The sequence below is a fragment of the Alligator sinensis genome, unplaced genomic scaffold (genome assembly GCF_000455745.1).
Source record: "Alligator sinensis unplaced genomic scaffold, ASM45574v1 scaffold87_1, whole genome shotgun sequence".
Classification (NCBI taxonomy): Eukaryota; Metazoa; Chordata; order Crocodylia; family Alligatoridae; genus Alligator; species Alligator sinensis.
This window is the reverse complement of record NW_005841929.1, coordinates 3487720-3508862: the sequence shown is the minus strand read 5'-3', so window position 1 is coordinate 3508862 and position 21143 is coordinate 3487720. Positions and strand designations below refer to the sequence as shown.

Genomic DNA, 21143 nt, shown 5'->3' with positions numbered 1-21143 from the left:
CAACACTGAAGAAGAATTGTTTTCCAGATAAATAAAAATTAATATTAAAAACTATTTATTTTTCTAAAAACATACAATAGGTCATGTGAACAATAATACTTGTAAAGCATGCACACACCTCTTGCTTCCCTCATAATAAAAAATGCACCCTACATTTGGGACATTTTGAGTGTCAGTTCAGGGATTACATGTTAAACTTAGTGCATACAAGCCAGACAATTTACAGATACTTAGTTTATACAATAAATGATTGAACCTAGAATTCAGTCCTTTTTAGAAAATGAGCTAAGACTGAATATGAAAAGCAGAGAACTAAAATGAGAGCGAGATGGCATGTGTGCTGCTCTCTGCATAGCCCTCTCTGAAATCTCTCCACAATTTTTACTAGCTTTGAAAATCTAAGGATGTTTTCAGTCTTGCAAAGCTGTACGCGCATTGCAACAGGGCCTGTATAAAAATGACACGTGCTTAATAATTAAAGTTTAACTCCGGGAGTTTTCGGTCACCATTGATAGGCAGGGTTCTGCCAAGGCCAGCATAAAATGGAAGATGGGATCCCTCCCTGTCCATTGCCAGGCAAGCTTCCTGCAAAAAAAACCAAAGGATGCAGGGTAAGAGCACACAGGATTACTCGGCTGTGGAAGAGCTGCATAGACAATTCATAGCAAGGCCTCAAAGATCCTTTGATCTGCTCTGTGCATGTGTTTGCTTCTCTCAACCCAGCCCTCCCCACCTGGCATAAACACGTGCGTTTCATAGTGTCATTCACTGGCAACATGTAGGGAGTACACATGAGTGCATGTGCACCCTGTATGAAAAGGCGCCATTGACACTGCTGGCAGCATCTGTGGGCAGTCAGCGATCACCGCTGGCCACCACCAACACCGCTGGCGGTGTCTGCGTGTGGTCACCGACTCCTGGTTGGTGCTTGCCCCACCCCTGCCTCCACCAGTGCCGGCAGCATCTAAGAGAGCTCCCAAGTTATTGCCACCATGCTCCTGCCACTGCCTCCATGCTCCCACCGCTGCCACCACGCTCCCACTGCTGCCGTGCCCCCCTAGCTGCTGGGGGCACGCGTCATTCATGGTATCATTCCTTATAGAAATCTCTTTAGTTTATCAACATGGGATTCAGTCCAAAAGACCTACAAGTCTTCTGATGTCCAAAGCCAATATCACCTCGTTGAGGTCTTGTGGTCTCATTTCAGCCCTCTGCACTGAATCCAGAACTCCTGCCTCCCTCTATGCTCCATTCCATTTTTCTATGGTCTTCCCTACTGGTCACTGGCCCAGCATCCTTGGTGATGATCAGTCATACAACTGAGGTATATGTAGAACATCAGTTGTATGAACCCTTTGGGTTAGGGACAGACATTCAAAAAGCCTGAGCCTGAATAGAATCGATCTTTGCAGGTTAGTCTAATTTGCAGAGATTGGACTGATTTGCAAGTGGGTAGATATTCATTTTTAAATTAAGAAATGCAGGCATAGCTTGCAGTGGCTCAGGCTAGAAACCAGGTGGGGAGCTAGAGCAGCCCTCCCTTCCCTTCCATAATGCTGAGCTGTGGAGGAGTGTGGCCAGGCCCCAGTAAGACACTATGATTAGGGAGGGGTTTAACCCCCACCCTGGCCTGCACAGTCTCCAGCTTGGATGTGCCTGGTGGGGGATGGGAAAGCAGCCATCACCAGGCTTCCCTCCACCCCTCATGGCTCAAGGGGTGGGGAGTGTTGCCAGACCCTGGCCCCTGGCTAGCACTCTGAGGCAAAGGGAGGCAGTGGGGGAGGGGGGAGGACTGCTTGCATGCAGTGCATGCAAGTGTTGATGATACTGAGATTTTCAATCTCCTTCTCCCTGCTTCTTCATACTGTCTGTAGCAAACTGACAGGCACTGTATTCTTTGCAAACCAGGTCACTTCTCTCACCTTTCTCTGTCCCCTCTTGAACGTTGACAGATTGCAGCCTTTGAAGCAAGCCAGCAGGCAGTTTATCAAAACACTAAGCTTATCAATTCATCAAGAAAACAAAAGTCTCTCATTTGTTCAAGCTCTTCCTAAACAGCTTTTCCCAAGGCATTTGTAAGGAACAATGGAGGGACATTACCAGTGATGTGTTGATTAGTTCCAAAAAGCCCTAAGTGGACACCATTCTATCTGCCTTTGTTCCAGTTAAATTGGAGACATGGACACCTCGCAGCATTAGCTAGCATGGGGGTGGCATGGCCAGATGCGGGCTGAGGTCTGTGACACTTGCATCCCTGCTGTGGGAGGGGGGGATCCTTGCTCTTGAGCAGTGAGTAAGGGGAAGATGGGGAAGGGGGAAGTCAGGCAGATGCTGCTGTGCCTGCTGTCCCCCACCCCTTTCTCAGCCAGCTGTGCTCTGGCTAGGGAGGAAAGGGGCAGGGCCAGCCCTGCTCTCTGGACCAGACAGCACAGCCCAGCCCAGGGTTGAAAAGCATGCTGGGATGCTGGTGGACTCTGATTTAACTTAAACCAGGAAGGGGTCTGGGACAGAAGTTCCATAAACCAGTTTGACCCAAATCCGTTAAGTCTGATACTACATTCAACCAGGTTAATCTTAAACCAGTTTCAGCCATTTTGAAACTGGGTTATGTGCACTGAACTTGTGTTCTGTTACAGGTTTAAACCAATTTCTGATCACTTAAACTGGTTTATGTGTAACTTCTGTCCCTAGCCTTGGAGATTTGACTTGGTGGCCCTGGAGGCCCTTTCCAATCCTGTGTTCCTGTTCTCTCTTGCCCAGACTTAAGGAGTTATGCAAGGTTCTAACTGGATTCAAGAACACAGCCATTTGAAAACCCAGACTCATTCATGTGATTCATCTAAAAATAAAGGTCAGGAGTCAGATTCTTACAAAGAGGGCTACTGTGTACCAGTGACCACTTTGATGAAGTACTTCTCCCACTGCTTTCCTATCTCCCACCAGATCCCATAGGTTCCCTGACCAGATCCCTCTCCCTGTTGACTGGTTCTTTGTACCCTAGCCTGTCCCCAGGACCCACTGTACCCTCCTTCCCACTGCCTGACTCCTATCCCATAGTCACTATGAGTATCCACACTGGTATTTACAGTCTGTTGTAGACAGACTACTACTATCCATCACTTGAGGAAGCCCACAAATGTGCATTTAGAGCATTCTTGGCTTAAACCAAATCAGAAAATTCCCTTTCCCAAGATGTCCCATTACAGAGCCTAGGCAGCCTCTCTCCACTAAATAATATGCATAGAAGGACTTTCTGTTTTGTGTATCTGCATGCATGTTGGACTGGCTGCTCCCCTGCCCCCACCCCCTATCAGCTACGCAGTGATGATTTCCAAGACAACCTTGACTACAACAAGAGGGTACCCTCCCAAAGATGGGTAGCTGGGGGGATTTTATTCCTTCAACACCTTACTCCATTGCTTTCCAGAATCAGTAAGGCCTCCTGAAATTCCTGGTAGGGTAGAGCCCAGTCTTCTGTACTCCAAAGGCTGTGATGAAGATGTTGAGGATGACTGTGATGAAGATCAGAGCTGTGGCAGTGTTGTTGAGCACATTCAGGCGCAGCTGCTTTGAAACATCATTCAGGTTCATCCGTGCTATGAAATGGGTACAAAGCAGAGAGAATCAAAGCCTTATGGCTCAAACGAACCCTGACCTCCAACTGCTGAGTGCACATCGGTCCCTGCCTCTCATTTGCCCTAGGAGATACCCCTTCAGAATTGAGAGAGTGGTCTTACGCATTCTACAGAGGTTGTAGCTCCACTACAATCAACTAAGAGGTCAGAGCAGTGAGAACTAACCAAGGAAGGCCTGGTTTTTCCAATGTGCTGAGTACCCACCCTTATTATCAAGCTACAAATCGGTGATGTTCAACCAGGGTGCTGTAGCATCCAGCTCAAATAGTTGGAAAAAATTCTTCTTTGCAAGTTTTCAGGCACAGATACCCTTTGTCAGGCTGAGAAAGCATTTGCAGTTGGTCTGTGCTCTTCCTGGATGGGATGAATAGTAAAGAAGCCAGAGGCTGGTATGCATGCAAGAAAGCGAGTCAGTGACAATGTAAGTAGGAGTCAATGGGTGAGAGACAGGTTGGGGTGGGGGGAGAGAGGTAGTAACTGCCGGGGTGGTGAAGATATATACTACACCCCACAACGGAACCATCAATATTCCTGGATCTTACATCTGAACCTCCACAAATGTAATATATCTTATCCAATGCACCAAATCCCCTGATGGAAAATATGTAGGAGAGACCAAACAACAACTGCGCACCCAAATGAACGCACACCGGAAATCTATCAAAGGCAAGAATACCCAGTTACCTGTGGGGGCACATTTCTCACAAGAAATCCACTCTCTCTCCAACCTCTCAGTTCTAATCTTCAAAGGGAATTTACAACACACCTTTCACAGATCAGCCTACGAACTTCACTTCATCAGTCTACTGGATACAAAAAATCATGGACTGAATATAGACATTGGATTTATGACATATTATAACCTGCCTGACATCTGACTCCACAGGTACCTTTCCACTATTTACCAGCTGCATTCATTCCCCCTCTACCCTTCCCTCCCACCCCACAACCTGCCTCTCACCCATTGACTCCTATTTATGTTGTCACACACTGTTTTTTTTGCATGCATACCAGCCTCTGGTTTCTTTACTATTCATCCCATCCAGGAAGAGCACAGACAAACTGCAAATGCTTCCTTAGCCTGACGAAGGGTGTTTGTGCCCAAAAGCTTGCAAAGAATTTTTTCCAGCTAGTTGAGCTGGTCTAATAAAAGATATCAGATTCACCCAAAGAACCTTGTCTGTCTATGTCCTTAGACCAACACGACTGCAACCTAGACCAGGGGCAGGCAATTATTTTGGGTGGAGGGCCGCTTACTGAGTTTTGGTAAGCTATTGAGGGCCGTGTGACAGGTAGCCAGGGGCAGAAAAATATTAATTTTCTAAATTTTTTAGGGGCCCCATGGGCCAGATAGAATGGCTTGGTGGGCGTCATCCGGCCTGTGGGCCGCATTTTGCCCACCCCTGACCTAGACCCTTGCAACAGAAGAATTGCACTATTATTTTTCCCTAGTCAAAAAATTAATGAAGTTGCTGTCATGACCCAAAAGGCATGATTGTGTGTGTGCTTCGGCACCAGAATTATCCCCGCCAAGTTGCAGAGCATTGCACGGGAGAGTTTCCTGTTGCAGAGGAAACCCCGGTGCAGGGACGAGTTTCCTGCCTTTTCTGCAGCTTCTTTTGCAGAGTGCATTGCTCAGTTGCAAGAGGAATGCACGGTGCAAAAGAGTTCCTGCCACCGGTATGCAAATTCGTTCCCCGCTATTGACTAGTTCTAAATTATTCACACGTAGCGGCTAGCGATTGGCCTGTTAGCCATATAAAAGGCTTGAGCGGTTTCCGCCCAAGCCGAAGAGGACTCCACATCCATCTCATGGGGACTCTGGGTACACGGCAGGGTAATAGAAACCCTGTGTGAGATCCAGAGGAGCTTGGCGGCCTGATCCACCGCCCACCTCTTCCCGTCTTCGAGCGCGACTTTTATAAGACGTATTTACGATTTCTATTTTGGTGGCTCGTTCACCCACAGCATCCGGAGCTCTGCACCGTGGAGCCTAGCAACCTCCACGAGACCGTCTGTGTTGTCTGTCTGTAACTGCAACTCAATCAAGTTTCCCAGCCTACACCACTGCCATCTCAGTGTAAGTAAACAATCTTTAAAACTACCGATACGCGTTTGTGCCTAATTCCAGCTCAACGGCCTTCCCTCTCCGACCCGGCGTGCCCGGGCTGCTGGCCACAGCCCGCGTGCAGCGCGGAAAAGGGCTCGGGTCGCTCCCGGCCCGCACGGTTGCCTTTTGAAATGCTTTGCTGCTAAATTCAGAAAAGTGATGGAGAGGACTTTGAATCTCTAAAAATGTTGAGAGTCACTACCCAAAAGACAGAGAGGGAGAGGGAGAGAGAGTTACTGCTGCTTATAGCATAGGCACACTTTGTATCAACGTGGCTGACAGTACCAAATAGGAGCTGGGCTTGTGTTTAAGAAGGGCTGATAAACACAGATCATTTATTCAACTGAATGGAGGCTCCAGGCTGAGAGATCCAGACAGCTCTGGAGACTGTAGCCCTCTTTGCAAACCCCAAAGGCAAGATCGGAGTAGGCACAAACAGGATTGGAGAAAATTGAGGGGGGCAGACAAGGGTAGAGACTGACCAGCCTGCACTCACTGATCTTGCCCTCATGACAGCAAAGGGGTGGTCAGGGCTGCAAAGGTCTGTGCTAAGAAAAATGCAGAGAAAAGGCCTTAGGCAGCCTTCCACCAACAGTTCATTACAGCTGAAGAGTGCAGTGGGAGATTCACGTGAGAGAGCAACTGATGTGTTTCGTTGACAGGTTCCAGCAACTGGTGGGAGCCTTGGACAAGGTAGTTTGACAGCTGGTGTTGAAGGCGTGTAGCAGTTGTTGGATTCCCTATCTCCCCCTTCAAAGAGTACAACAGAGATGGTGCTGGGAAAAGAAGAAGGTGTGTGTGCTGGCAGAACAGAAATTTCCAAGCAAAGAGCCTTAGGCACATGGTTGGGACTGGTGTTACTGAGAGGCCTCATACCCTGGAGGCTGACATTACTTGTTGTATGTACAGGACATGTACAAGTGTGGGGGCAGTTAAACACAAGGGTTGGTGAGTATCTCAGGCTGTACCATTCTGGTAGGCCACAAGATAGGGACAGGAGTGAGGAGAGCAGGATGTAGGGTTGCTGAGTGGAAGCTGAGGGAGGGTGGTGTGCAAATAGTGTTGGTGTCACAACAGGGATACTGTGTGGGAATATGACAGAAATACAGTTCTCCTTGTTACAGAGATGCATCAATGTGGAAAACAGAGGTGTAAGGGAGCAATAAAATTCATAACTAAGCTCAGTTTAGCTAAGCACTGGGGAAGAAAAAATGCATCTGGTAGAATTTCAGTTATGAAGAAAGAATGCTGCCCACTCCTCCTGTCATGACCCTGGTTTCAGCTGACAGCAAAAGTGAACACAGCTCAGAGTCTATCTTACCCATGATGATAAGGAGAATTCCAATCACCACTTGGAAGAAGAGAGAGATGCTGATGAGAGCTGCCAGGGTAGCATAATATTGGAATGAAGGCCCCTGCTCCAGCACTGCTTTGAGCTGTGTAACGTTGGCCATGAACAGCGCCACGTCCAGCATGCTCTCTGCCACGCTCTTCTTGGTTGCATAGTGGTTGATGTTGATTGGATTGTCCCTTCTTGAGCCAGGATTCCCCCCCTGAATAGAAGGGAGAATAGAATCAGTACGGTTCCTAAAGAAACACACTGAGCTTTGCCTCACAGTGGGGGGATCCCCCAAAACAGCAGTGACCATGATACAGCACATGGAGTTGTCATCTGGCTCTCCATGGGTCCAGATATTTTGTGCCAGGGGGGCAATGGAAGCCACGGCAATTAATGCTGCTAGAGTCATGGCAATTAACACTGCTCTCTTTTCCTGCCAGCAAATTTCCAGACCCCTAAGGAGCCCTGTGGGCCAGATGTGGTTCTATTTGCTGACTGGGGCCCCGGATCAGCCACACACCATTGCTTTACAAAGCTTTGTGAGGGGACGTTCAGTGAAACCGAAACCATTAAAAGGCAGCACATAATCAACCTGTGGTACTCAATGACACAAAATTAAGAGCATAGCAACTTTGGCTTAGAAAATAATTGGATGGCAAAATATGCAGTGTTACAATAATGCGGACTAACAAAACTCAAAGTTTTATTATTAAATCCTTATTCTTCAGAAAAACCTGAAATTAATAGGGGATGAAGAAGAAGCATTCCCTGTGGACAAGATGTTTCAGGAAAGCCAGCTGCAAGGTTCTCATGCACCTCCTCTGCTTTTGGGTTGGCTACTGTCAATGACTGACACTAGACTGGATGAACGATGGGTCTGACCCAGCATGATCATTCCAATGTTCCTATTGAAACAATTTCACCTTCCTCATCTAAAAGGTTAGGTTTGGAAAAAAAAAGGCACAATGAGCCTGCAAGCATGCATGCATATCTCTAGGTGATAGCAGAGTCATTCAGCAACTGTATATACCCTCTGGTATACCTTTTAATAGATGAAGTGTAAGGCATAGAGATGCTGGGAACTATAGATGTTTTGGGTAACAGTCCTGCAGTAGGCAAGGCATCTGTGGGAGTGGAGCATATAGGGCTCTGCCAGCTATATTAGGCTTGCAGGCTGCCCCTTAGCAGGACAGGATAAAGGGAAGCTGTAACTTGCCATGCCTGTCTGGTGCCCCCCGCTTTGGCTTTTCTAGCCACCCAAAGCTAACCGTGGTCCTGTGGGCCAACAGTTTGCACTAGTTACCTAGACCACCGCTGTTTCTTTCCTGCCATGTCTTTGATGGAAATTTTGATCTTGGCGGTTGCTATTGCTCCTAGCTCAATGGTGTGTTGCCAAGGTCACTTGTTAGCACAAGGATCTTGGGGGTTCCACCTCCGCTGCACCCCACCTAGCACCAAGCCTTTGTTACTTTGATGTAGCATGGATGCCGTGTTGTTACCAGTTGTCATCCTTGTTCAGTCTTGTAGGTCTGTTGTCATCCTCTTGCCCCTCTCCACAGCAGGGCTTCCTGGTCTTCACTTCATGTCAGTGTACTGACTCTGCCAAGTCAATGTGTGGCAGCAGCCCCACACATGGAGGCTGCCACTAACCATCTTCCTCCGGTCCTCCACTCTGGCCATAGCCTGCCCTCGGCTGCTGGGGACTTCCTTCCTGTCAGACTGGAGCATAGGGCTTTTATGGCTGCCTCACTGCCCCAGCTGGCGAATAGGCACTGGCACACACTTACAAAGCGCGTCCATGCCGGCGCCAGCTTTTTTTCTTCATCCTGTCTCCGGGCTCCTGCTGGCTGTGGTGAGGGACACCACAGCATTGCAGGTAAGTCTCACAGCATGGTAATCCTGCCACTGCTGCCCTGGTCCCATGCCTCGGGGCTCTCACCGGTGCCACTGGACCCCCGTGCCTCAGGGGTTCCCTTGCCCCCAACCCAGAAGCACACCTACCTACTCCCATACCCCATCAGCTCCCTTCTCGCCCTGTCTTTTGTCAGCCATGCTGACTGAACCCCTTGGCTGTGCTCTGACCTATATGAAGGCTGCCTCAGGTTAGCACAAGGGAAAAGTAGTTGGTAGAGAAAAAACAGAATTCTTTAATTAGTTCTTCACTGGGAGAATGGTTACCTGGTAGAAAATCTCAAGTGAATGGAACAATACCTGTCATGAAGGAGGCAGATATATCAACAGGATACCATAACAAAATAACAAGGTTGAATTTAGCTTCAGTCCATAGTATACTGGGCCCCAACTCTGAAGAGCTCGGGCTGTCCTTTCACCTGTAGCCCAAACCTTCATTAAGTTGGATAATCAAGCTCTTTACCCCAAGCCAACAAATTAGCTATTATGGAACCACCCCGTTTTAAAGTTGTTGCCAGCTTTTTCCAGCAGGATCTCCTGCTGACTGGCTCTTTAAATCCAGGGGAGAGAGCTGAAGTAACTGGTTCACAGTGCTATTATTCCATTTATCTTAACAGGTAGGTACTATGGTCTCAATGTGGAATAGATCTCTATCAAATTGAGAATCCTATTTTGCAATATGTGCTGACCATGAGATTAAACTTGTACAAGGGTGGCCTGCTTCACAGTGTCCCAGAGAGTGGCCCTACCTGAAGAAGGTGTTTAATATCTCATTGCAGAGCTCCGCTAAGAGCCACCATCAAGTGAGTGAAGGCTGTTGACTTCAATAGTCTTTCTGCTCTTCATATACCCCAATGGAACAATGGTTCCCTATATACAGAGTAGGAGTATAAACTAGGTCATCTAGGGCCCAGTGGGGCCCCAGTCCTGGGTGATGATTCAGAGGGGGTGCTGCCCTGAGTGGGAAGGGGCTCAGGAGGTCTCAGATTTTGTTGTCCAGAGGGGAGAGCAACTGCTTGGAGGCATCCCCTCCACCAAGGAAAAGAGGCAGTCAAAGGTTAAGTATAGACAGTCAAAAAGCCTGAGGCTAAATCAATTCAGTCTTTGCAGGTTAGTCTAAGCGGCATAGATTGAACTGATAAGCAAGTGAACAGACATTCTCTTTTGTTTCTGGAAATGTAGCCACATGCCTGCAGTGGCCCAGGCCAGATGCCAGGGGGCACTAGAGCATGCCTCCCTTCTGGGCTGGAGCAGATCACTTGGGCCAAAACTTAAATCAGTTAAGTCTGATGCTGCATCTATCCAGGTTTACCTTATACTGGTTTCAGCCATTTTGAAAGCCGTATATGTGCACTGAATTTCTGTTGTGTTACAGATTTGAACCAGTTTCTGATCACTTTTACTGATTTATGTGTAATTTCTGTCCCTAGCCCAAAGGCTAAGCTGGGAGCGTGTCCTAGTGTTCCACAGCTAAAACAGATTAGCCAGACCCAGATGCCTTAGAATGATATAGCAATACGGATCCATGTGCAATAGTCTGGAGACTATACAAGGCCAGGTGGAAACAATTGTATGTGGTTCCTTTTATGTGGCTTCCTTCTGTTTATTTTTTTTCTCTCCTGCCAGAAGAGGCAGCCCATTGTCTCAGTACAGTAACACTGAGCATTTGTAGGTTCCTTTATGTAATGATGAGTTAAGGATGTGAGAACAATGAAGCTAACCAAACAAGACAGTGCTTCTAGCAAACAAAGTGACTGGCACAAGTAGGCTGCACCATCTGTTTCCAGTCACTTAGACAGAGATAGAAAAGGAATTGGGTTTGTTTGAATGAAATCATTTCCTTCTTGAAGCGGGTGCTGAAGCTGGTGCAGCAGCTTGATGCTGTGCAGTATTAAAACCTGCTGAGCTTTGTGCTTGGAGGAAACAGGTGATGGAGGAAATGGGCATCTTTTGCATGGATGGAGAGCCATGCCAATTCTGGGTTTGGGGAGTGGGACCAAAGAAAGGGCTATACCTTCAGTGGGTGATCTCTCATTGGCTCTGAGTACTCGGGGTCACTGCCAAAAATCTGAAGGGTCCAGTCAGTGATCCCTGTCCAAGGCCTATGGCATGGGGTTTGGGAAATTTTTGAGCCTTGTGTCAATGAAGGGAATTCACTGTAGTGTAATCAAATACCAAAATGATTCTCTGAAAGTTGGTATTGTTCCAGAAGTTGGACTGTTGGATATAATAACAAATAGCAACTACCAATATGGACCCTTTCCAGGGATGCATGAGCTACATTATCTTTCTTTTACAGACAGGGGAACTGAAACACACAGAAGTGTTTCTTTCAGTTGGCTAGCTTGTACAGTTTGATGACTAGCTTGTCATGTTGGAGCTAGAAACCAAATTTTATGACTTCCATTCCTGTGTTTTATTTGTTGATTATGACAACATTACATATTAAACAATGCTTCCTCCACACTCCTTCCAAAACAACATTGTTAACTTCTGTGCAAAATTGCCTGTGACCTTTGGGAACTGCCCTTTTGTATAAATGTCATATTGGTGATCACATCATGGTGATATTTTTAAGTGAAGGACAGCATCGGTTGATTGGGTTTTTGCAAAATTTCATTAATTTATTTTAAAAAACAAACCTATTTTCAAATTGAGATTTAGTGGATTCCATTAATTAAGTCATTACAAACTAGCATACTGAATTGTCCAGTTCCAATGACAGTATATGCTCACTGTGGCCACAAGAGGGCACACTGAAGAGCCTTTTTAGGCTGAGTCTTTTAAAAGAACTCCATTGCAAGGAGAGCTAGTAGAAAACTATCCACTGAAATAGTTTTTTAAAGGAAAATGCCTTTTGGGTTTTTTTTGTTTTTACTAAACAATTTGTTTACAAATAGTGCTTGCTTTCTGTAGGAAACCTTGGGTTTTTTTCATCAAAACACTTTGGCCAGCATGCTCAGGCTTTTGGTCTCAGCTCAAAAAGGACATGGAAAAAAGTTAACAGAAAGACAAGACTTTTTCCTCCCCTTTTACATCAAAAAATATTTTGTGATGGATTTTTTTTCAGGTCAGCCCTATTTGTATGTCTGTTTGATATGACCCTCTCCTTGGGGAAGGTGAGCACGAAAGTCAGGAAACAAAATATGTGAATGAGAAGCCTCTGCTGGCAGAGGGGATGTCTGAGGAGAGATATTATTGGCCATTCGTTCCAAATGAGCCATTAGGGAATGCCAAATAAAACAAAGTGAGAGAGACGTGTGCACAGGCAACACGCACTCAGAGGAAGGCATAGACATGCTGCATACAGCTTCAGCAGATAAACATCTGCACGCAGACAAATGCACACACAAACCAAGAGATGCAGAGAAAACACTGGGCACACATAGCACTATTTAATGTCTCCAGCATTTTCTGACTGACAACTTAAAATGATCTTGTGAACATTAATTGACCAAGTTTAAAAAAAAAACCAACAAAACAAAAAAACCTCAGAGTCTTGCAAGGTGGGAAGAGTATCATAATGACTATTTTACAAATTTAACGATTGATGTAGAAACTAAAGGCCACACAGTCAACCACTGCCTCTATTTTTAGTCCTGAGTTTAAGACATTTGGAGTGAGGGGATGTGGATCAGAGTTACTGAGTACTAGCAGTTCCCAAACCCTTTATTTGGAACTAGGGGTGATTGTTTGAACACTGGCCTGGCTGACATGCCTTCATATAAACGGTCAGTGACACCCCGGTAAACCAAACCAAAAACCTTTGCTTCAGATAGCCTGTAAACCATGCATACCTACTGAAGATATGCTTGGCAGTGCACATATGTATGGACAGAGCAGCCCACACCTGCACAGCCCAGATGACCAGGCTGAACTTATACAAAGGTGTGTGCACAAAGACAACAGCAGGTGGTTAATAACCAGACTGACTGTGAGCTCCTTGGGAGGGATTGTCTTTTTGTACATTGGCAGTGGTTAGCAGATAGTAGTAACAGTAGACCCTGTCAGGGAGGTTATTGGCAAAAGATAAGCTGAGCCTCCTTGGCCCATCTTTTCCTTGATGCCCGTGGGCATCTGTAGGCTATGGCAGCAGTGTTCCCCAGTCAGGGCAGGCCCCAGCACACCCCATTCCTGCTTGCCCAGTCCAAACTCTGAAGTAGGTCAGTCTGGGGCACTTGAGAGTGGTCAGACGGAGCAGTTTGCTGTTTACGTGGACCATCTGTCCTGCTCACTAAGACTCTTGTCCAGAGCCAAATAGGCCCATTGACTTCAGTACATGTTGGGTGAGGCCCAACATAACTTTCTGGCCCATAACCGTCGTGGACGGGGGCCTCAATTACAGGCTGTCTGAGACATTTTGGAGATCCCCTGGAGAGTATAGGTGCAGCACTGCCAAAGTGTCAGGGAGTATTCTAAGAAACCAAGCCCTCGGAGGAGACTTAAAACAAAAAGCAAGTTTCCAGTGGGCTGACAGCAGCCTGAAGAGTTAGAGTCAGCTCTTCCTCAGAGGCAGACAGCTAGGCCATGTGTCCAGCAGAGCCTCCCAGAGCTCTGTTAAATGCCATTCATTTTATTACCTTCCCCCGACCTGTGCTCCATTCATCTGTTTTATCTCCTCCCTGCATCCTGTCTGACACAGAGATAGAAGCCTCTTTGGGCTTGTCTACGCTGAGGTGCTGGCAAGTCTACTACTGAAAGGCATGATGCCACCCCACCCGCCCACCTCTACAGGTGAGTCCCACACCCAGGAGCATGACAGGAAGGCTGCTCCGGGCTCTTCCCTCTGCACCTGCTTTAGAGTCCTCAAATTCTGACATGTCTGAGAGTAGCTGCTGGGGACAAGACTAGCGCAGCCTCATTGGCAAACTCCCAGGTCTGTCAGCAAGCCCAAGTTGGGTGTGTGCAAGCCCCTCCATGTTGGCACCGGCCACCACTTCAGCATGAGCTACACAACATAGTTTTTCTGGCAGAGCTTTAAGTGTATGTACACCCACAAACCTCCAGTGCAGCTGAAGAAGGGATCCTGTTGTTGCAGGATCAACAACAGGATCCCTTCTTTCCACCAGCGCAGCAGTCTCTTCAGCAAATGACATCAAGCTCTTGCTGCTGCAGGGGAGCTGCTAGAAAGCACTTGTAGGGGCACCTATACTTTCTGCCAGAAGCCATGGTCTCTTTAGCACCTGGTGACTCCCAGGCTCCAACCCAGGCCCTGGTGGCACAGCTGCTACAGCAGAGCCACGTGAAGTTGCCAGAAGCTATGCAGGTAGAGATGCAGTCTGGCAGCTCCCTTGTGGCGCCAGCAGGCTCGTAATTGTAACAGAAAGCCAGAGGGCTCCTGTTACTTGAGGACAAAAAAAGGAGCAGGTGGAGCTAGCTACAAGGAGAAGCAGCAGAAGCTAGGAGTGCTTATCACAAAGCTGGTTACTCTGCAATAATCCAGCAGTGCTTGGGAAGCACGGGTCCTGCTGCAGAAGTGAGATCAGCAGCAGCAAGCTGCACTGGAGGTTAGTCAGCAAACCCACTCGGTAAGCACCTCTGGCAGCTCAGGGAGCCGCATGACCAAATGGGGCATGGCTTCCAGCTATATGAACCCAGGGCCTGGAGGTGACTGAGGCAAGCGCTCCAGAGCAAGGGGAACGCCGGAGCTCTCCAAGCAGGCACGGGAAGGCAAACAGGGCGCATACACACATGCAGCAAGTCTGCTCTGACATGTTGGAAATCCAGCACATTGAAGTAGACTTGATTAATCAAGCCTGCTAGGGCACATAATTGATGTGCCCAGCGCTGCGTCAGGTACAGGAGTATAAGTGCATATCAACATTGAGAAAATGGCAGGTGGTGTGCTTTGAACTAAAACACGTTCAATGTGCTTTAGTTCAAAGCGCACCACCGCCACTTTCTAAGCGCTGAAGTGTGCTGTGCCGCTTATACACCTGTATCCGACACAGTGCTGGGCGCTTTTAAGTAGTGCAGCTTGCTAAAAGTGCCCCGTGCTGCGTCAGGAGCACATGTAAACATGCCCACAGTGTTGATGCCTTACAGGGGAATATTGCCTAAGGTAAGAGGAAGCCTAGTTATGCAGGCAGGTAGCTATTATTTCTGTTTGGACCCAGAGGGGGCTTAGTTTGTTTGCCAGAAACTGGGTTACAGTTTCAACTGGTGGGTTGGGAACGGCTGGAAGGGAAGTGAGTGGAAGGCACAGTAAGACGCCTGACCTGCATTAGCAGGGTTTAATCCACCATGGAGTGCCCGGGGTATGTCTAGAGTCCTGCAAGGGGCCTTGATTCAGGGCTCAGACCTGAGGGGAAGATCCAAGGCTAGAGAGAGAGAAAGAAAGGCTGAAGCCTTGCTGGCAGAAGTGAGGGCTTGACGCACGACTTCGCCATGACGCCCACTGAAGCCCTGATCGTGCAGTTTTTTGTTATGAATCTGATTATGTGTGTATGTATTTGTGCCGGCTATTATTTGATTTGATCCCTGGAGGACGAACTTCTTATGTTAGCTGATTTTGTGTTTACCCGTTTAGTTCAACGACCCATTATAAGAGCTACTGGCGACCCGAGTGACGAGCATGTGGTATAATTCAGCTGTGCCTTCAGCCAGGGGGGATGTCATGACCCAAGGGTATGATTTTGTGTGCGCTTTGGCACTGCAGAATTATTTCCCACCACGAGGAGCTTTCTTTGCAGGGTGCAATTCTCAGTTGCATAGAGAAAACCCAGGTGCAAAGGAGTTCCCGCCATTCGCATGCAAATTTGTGTCCCACTATTGGCTGTTTCTAAATTATTCCCACGTGGTGGCTAGCGATTGGCTTGCTAGCTGTATAAGAGGCTTGAGCAGTTTCCGCCCAAGTTGGAGATCTCCGAGGAGGACCTCATTTAGGAGGACTCCACAACCATCTCGTGGAGAACTCTAAGCACTGTGGAGCTTAACAAACCCCGCGTGTGCCTTAGAGAAGGATATAGGGGCCTGATCAACCTCTAGCCTCTCCCCGTCGCCGCCTGATCCCTCGATGTACCCTTCCCTGCGCACTCAGTCCACGGAGCCTAGCAAACTTCGTGTGTGTGTGTATCCAGAGCTCTTTCCGGGTTTAAGAGGCTCGAGTTTTCTACGGGTCTTGTTTGAGCGAGTTTTGTAACTGCAACTTAAGCAAAGTTTTTCCTGCCTGCACCGCGACCATCTACGGTGTAAGTAAAATAATCTTTAATCAACCGCTACGCGTCCGTGCCTAATTCTAGTCCGCCGTGCCGAATTCCCCGACCCACGTGCCAGGGCTGCTGACCACAGCTCGCCGCGCGCCCCCGAAAGCCTCGGACCGCTCCCGGCCCGCACAGCTGGGACAGGAGCTGGACAAGGGGCAGGGAGCTCGGTGCCTGGAGAGGGCAGAGCCAGGATCGGGGGGGTCCTGTGCATGAGAGGTACAGAGACAGAAGCCAGGGACCCAAAGCAAAGGACACCAGGGCCAGGGGCCCAGGCAGAGCCAGAGCAGTGCCTGAGGCTGGGCAGAAATAGCCCTAGAGGGGTGAGACCAGGGCCCAGATGGAGCCAGAGTATGTTCAGTGCCCGAGGCAGGGTGGAGACAGCCCTAGCAGGGTGAGATGAGAGCCAGTGGCCTAAAGCACAACCTGAGAGGACAAGATTCAGGCTGGGACCCAGAAGTCAGGTCTGGCACAGTGGGTCTAGGCTAAGGGAGCCAGCAAAAGAAGAGGTTGAGGCTAGGAAGGCTGGGGCCCTGACGGTTATAAAGGCCTGAGGTGGCCTGGTATTAGATTGGAGCCAAGTGTCCCCTGAAGTCATTAAGGGGTAACTTCTGTGAGGCCTAGGCATGTTGTAAGGGGTGGTTGGAGCTGTGTAATTAGCCCTTAAGGCTAACAGGTGCCCTGGGAGAACTAGCTGGCATCTAGAGGAACTGGGGCTCACTCTAGGACAGGGGTGGGCAAAATGCGGCCTGCGGGGCCCCTAAAAATTTAGAAAATTAATAGTTATCTGCCCCTGGCAGCCTGTCATGTGGTCTTCAATGGCTTGCCAAAACTCAGTAAGCAGCCCTCCACCTGAAATAATTGCCCGCCCCTGCTCTAGGACTTATTAGGCAGCCTCCCTTCCAGTCAAACAATTGCATCAAAAGCATGGCACCCTAGAGCTGGAGCAGGGTAAGGTTTGCATGGCCACCAAGAGGGGTGCCACCCCCCCGGAGCACAATTGTGGTTACAGTAATGTAGACAAGTGCCAAGGCTGGGAATGTCCCCTTTATAGCACCACAAAGCCTAGCACAGTGGAGCCTTACAGTTCCCATTCGGTGCTGTGATATAAGCAACAAGCTAAATTCTCATCGGTTGACATCAATGGAGTCTCCTTAATTTACACCAGCTGAGAGCCTGGTGTGATAGTTCCAACTGTGTCCTACTGCACTGCAGATAGCCAGGAACAGGAGACTGAAATGGAAATTTAACACCACATAAAGATAAAAGATTGGGAGTGAATATCTGGTTATGGCTTGCAGAAGGGAATGCTAGCTGGCTGGAACAGAGAAGAGCTGCCTGGGTGAGTTGTGAAGTAACACAGCTCCACATGAACTCGCACTCCTCTGCTTGCCCTTGCCCTCCGGGTGACACTGCAATAAGATTCCACTTCCCAGCTGGCTGGGAGGTGGGGTGCGCTCACAACTTGCAGATACCTGCGCTTCACACTGAGCATGTGTTCTGCCTCTTTCTCTCTCTCAACTTGTATTTTTATCTTGGTATAAGTTGCTGATCCCCTCCCTTTCTCCACGTTCTGTGATTTTTTTTTCTTTCCTCTCTCCCTCCCTTGTCCTACTGTTTTGTCATCACCTTCTATCTCTCACCCAGTACTGTACCCTTCCCACATTCTCTCTCACGCATCCCCTTCCACTGAGTTCTGGCTTCCTGCTGTGTACTCCCTTGTATTCCCTTTCTGCAGCTGCACCTTCTCTCCTTTCTCACGCATAATGGCACTCTGCACCGCTACACGATGATATTCTTGGAGCCATTTTATGTCAGCTGCCTTTCATGGTGTCCTGTGTTACAACAAGGCAACATAAATGATGTATCATTCAACTAACCACCCTGTCAAATATATAGTAAAACAGTTATGTGTATTTATGGTGCTGAATTGAAGCTATCCAGGAATCAACCGACGGGCAGCAGGGCTGAGCTGGATTTAGGAGAAAATTGTCTCTCCCATATAATTGGATCCCAGGAAGTTGGGATGCTGTGGGGAGGAGGTTTGAGGGACAGTGGTACTAATAGGAGAGCTCATTTCCATGATTCAGAAGGAACTAATAGAGTGGATGTGAAAGAACTGCTTGGCACCAACAACAGCAGTCTGCTAATGTGGGATCTTTGTTGGACAGAGGCAGCTGGGGGTGTATGTGGGGAGGGAAACACTTTGAATATGTGGAATTGGGAGTGAACTGAAAAGGATTAGCCAAAACAATTATATCCAAAGCCAGGATGTAGGAGCTGGAGTGTATTCAAGTCACTCCTATTTGGCACCCAGAGCAGATTTATCCCTGTGCTTAAGAAAGCAAGTGGGGACTAAAAACAGCTATCGAGCTTTGCAAGAAAAATTAAAAGTAGGTTAGCCCAGAAAATGAGTTTATAAAAAATGGAAGAGCAGCCGGGAGGCACAACAGTAACTACTTGCATTGTGCTTACAAAGCTGAATATGCTAAGAGGAATAAATCCTCAAGCCTGGATGACTTGCACTGCAAAATATTAAAAAAAGCTGGGCCCGAGCAGCACAGATTGGAGCCAGATCCAAAGGCTGAGTGCGTTCTCTTTGGAAATGCCTAATTGCGAAGTCCGGCTTTGAATCTGAACCTTTCCCATATCTCATGGTGTCTGGGTCTGCTGAAGAGGGTCTGGGCTACTTTTGACATTGAGAGCGTTCTGTGAGCTTCTGGCAGCTACGTCACTAGAACAGCAGGGTACACTGAAACATCCCAGCAGACAGGACGTGGCCTTTTAGTCAGGACACCTGAGTTTAGTTTAATCTGTGTCACTTCTTTGTTGGACAGCCTTGAGTATATCAGTTCATCACTCTGTGCCTCAGTTTCCCTGTCAGTAAAAGAAAGTTAATGAGATTCGTCCCCTTTGTGAAGTTCTGAGATCACCACATAGCACTAGAGAAATACTAAGTGTGTGTGTGTGTGTGTAATTATATATTACATACACACACACACACAGTTGAATAAATTCCTTGCCGCTATAAGCTATTAAACACTGACAACAGCAGGAAGGACAACTTTGCTGCTGGCTCTGAAATGCATGAACATCTACTAGTATTCTGGCCATGGGTTCTGGAAAGAGATTTCAGCAGTTGTAGAAGAGGGAGGCAAGAAGGTGTAGGTCTGAATGAGGGTTTTGGCAAAGGTAGCTAAGGCCACAGTATGCACAAGCAGTGCTAGGGAGGGAAGGGATGTTGTACATGTACTGTGAATCTGTTTTAATCTACAGTAATTTCAAATCAAATATCTGCAGACAAAAATGGACAGTAGCATTGTGTCAGATGGATAGTAGCATTCAGTACAAATCATTGTGTTCCATTTACTGGGGGTACAGTTTACTACTGTAGTTTACTACTTACTCCAGCTCAGCCCTGCTGCCTGTCAGTTGATTCCTGGATAGCTTCAATTCAGCATCATAAATACACATAACTGTTTTACTATATATTTGACAGGATGGTTATTTGAGTGATACGTTATTTATGTTGCCTTGTTGTAACACAGTCACCATGTGACTACTCTAGCACAAGAGGGGATGGGAGAGGGTTCTAGTGCTCTGTGCACTCTATGTCCATGTGCTCTGCTGTTCAGCTTCACTCTCTTAGATTTCATAATTTTTAGGGTCAGAAGGGACCTTAGTAGATCATCGAGTCCAACCCCCTTGCCCTGGGCAGGAAAGAGCGCTGAGTCAGATGACCCCAGCTAGGTGCTTGTCCAGTCTCCTCTTAAAGACCTCCAAGGTAGGGGAGAGCACCACCTCCCTTGGAAGCCCATTCCAGATTTTGGCAATCCTCACTGTAAATAATTTTTTCCTAATGTCTAATCAAATCTACTCTCTGTCAGTTTATGGCCATTGTTCCTAATAACCGCAAGGTGCACCCTCTTAAACAGAGTATCCCTTATTCCTTGCTGCCGCTCCACAATGAATTTGTAGGTGGTCACTGTTAGAACTGATTAGTTGAGTGCCTTGGTACAGTGGAACTTTCTAGCACAAGGCACGGTGAGACAGGGGAATTCTTGGCACGGTGGAGAGCCCCGGCGTGGAAAAGTTCCCGCCGCTCATATGCAAACGCGCATACTCTCATTGGCCGGTTTCAAATTATTCCTACATAGCAGCTGGCAATTGGCTCACTCCAATGGAAACTGGCCTATGAACTGGGTTTCCAGTGTCCGGGGGAACCAGACAGCGAGTCTGGGACGTCCTCATCTCACTGAGCATGGACAAGATCACGCAGCGTCCGCGTGTGGATCGTCATTCGTGACGGTGCATCTGCGGGTGTGCGAGAATCGTCCAGAGTTGAATTGTGTCCGAGCACTTGTATCGTGTGCTTGGGAGAGAGTGGGAACCCGCGAAGGGGATTTGATTAGCTGTCCCGTTACGCGCGCGACTCCATATAAATAGTGTAATATAAGTTAATTAATTGTTCAAAGGATTCTTTCTTTGCAGTTTTTTTTGTTCGAGGTTCGGGATACGTGTCAGAGGTGGACCCAAAGAGAGGAAAGTGTAATATAAGTTAATTAATTGTTCAAAGGATTCTTTCTTTGCAGTTTTTTTTGTTCGAGGTTCGGGATACGTGTCAGAGGTGGACCCAAAGAGAGGAAGAGAAGACTCAGAGGTCTGACGTGTGACTTCGCCATGACACCTGTTGAACTCCTCGTGATTGAACTTTTTGTAACCAATGTACTTATGTGTGTTTGTGTTTGTATTGGTTACTATTTGATTCGATCCGTTGAGGACGAACTTTTTTCGTTGTATGTTTTTGTATATAGCCGGTTACCCCTCGAGAGGAGTGACGAGTTAGACGGCGTGCATGTGCTTCAAATTCCAGCTGTACCGTCGGCAAGGGGGCATGTCAGAACTGATTAGTTGAGTGCCTCGGTACAGTGGAACTTTCTAGCACA

The 21143-nt window shown here is 47.7% G+C and overlaps 1 protein-coding gene across 1 annotated transcript in view; it reads right to left on the bottom strand.

The window, feature by feature from the left end:
- Positions 1-52: 52 nt before the first annotated feature.
- NINJ2 (ninjurin 2) overlaps positions 53-21143 on the bottom strand; it is an 84723-nt gene continuing 63632 nt past the window's right edge. The window contains exons 2-4 of the mRNA XM_025198819.1: positions 7067-7298; positions 3408-3596; positions 53-585 (exon numbers count right to left, since the gene is read on the bottom strand). Coding sequence (XP_025054604.1) covers positions 3430-3596; positions 7067-7298 — 399 coding nt within the window. The 3' untranslated portion in view covers positions 53-585; positions 3408-3429. The remainder of the gene's footprint in view (positions 586-3407; positions 3597-7066; positions 7299-21143) is intronic.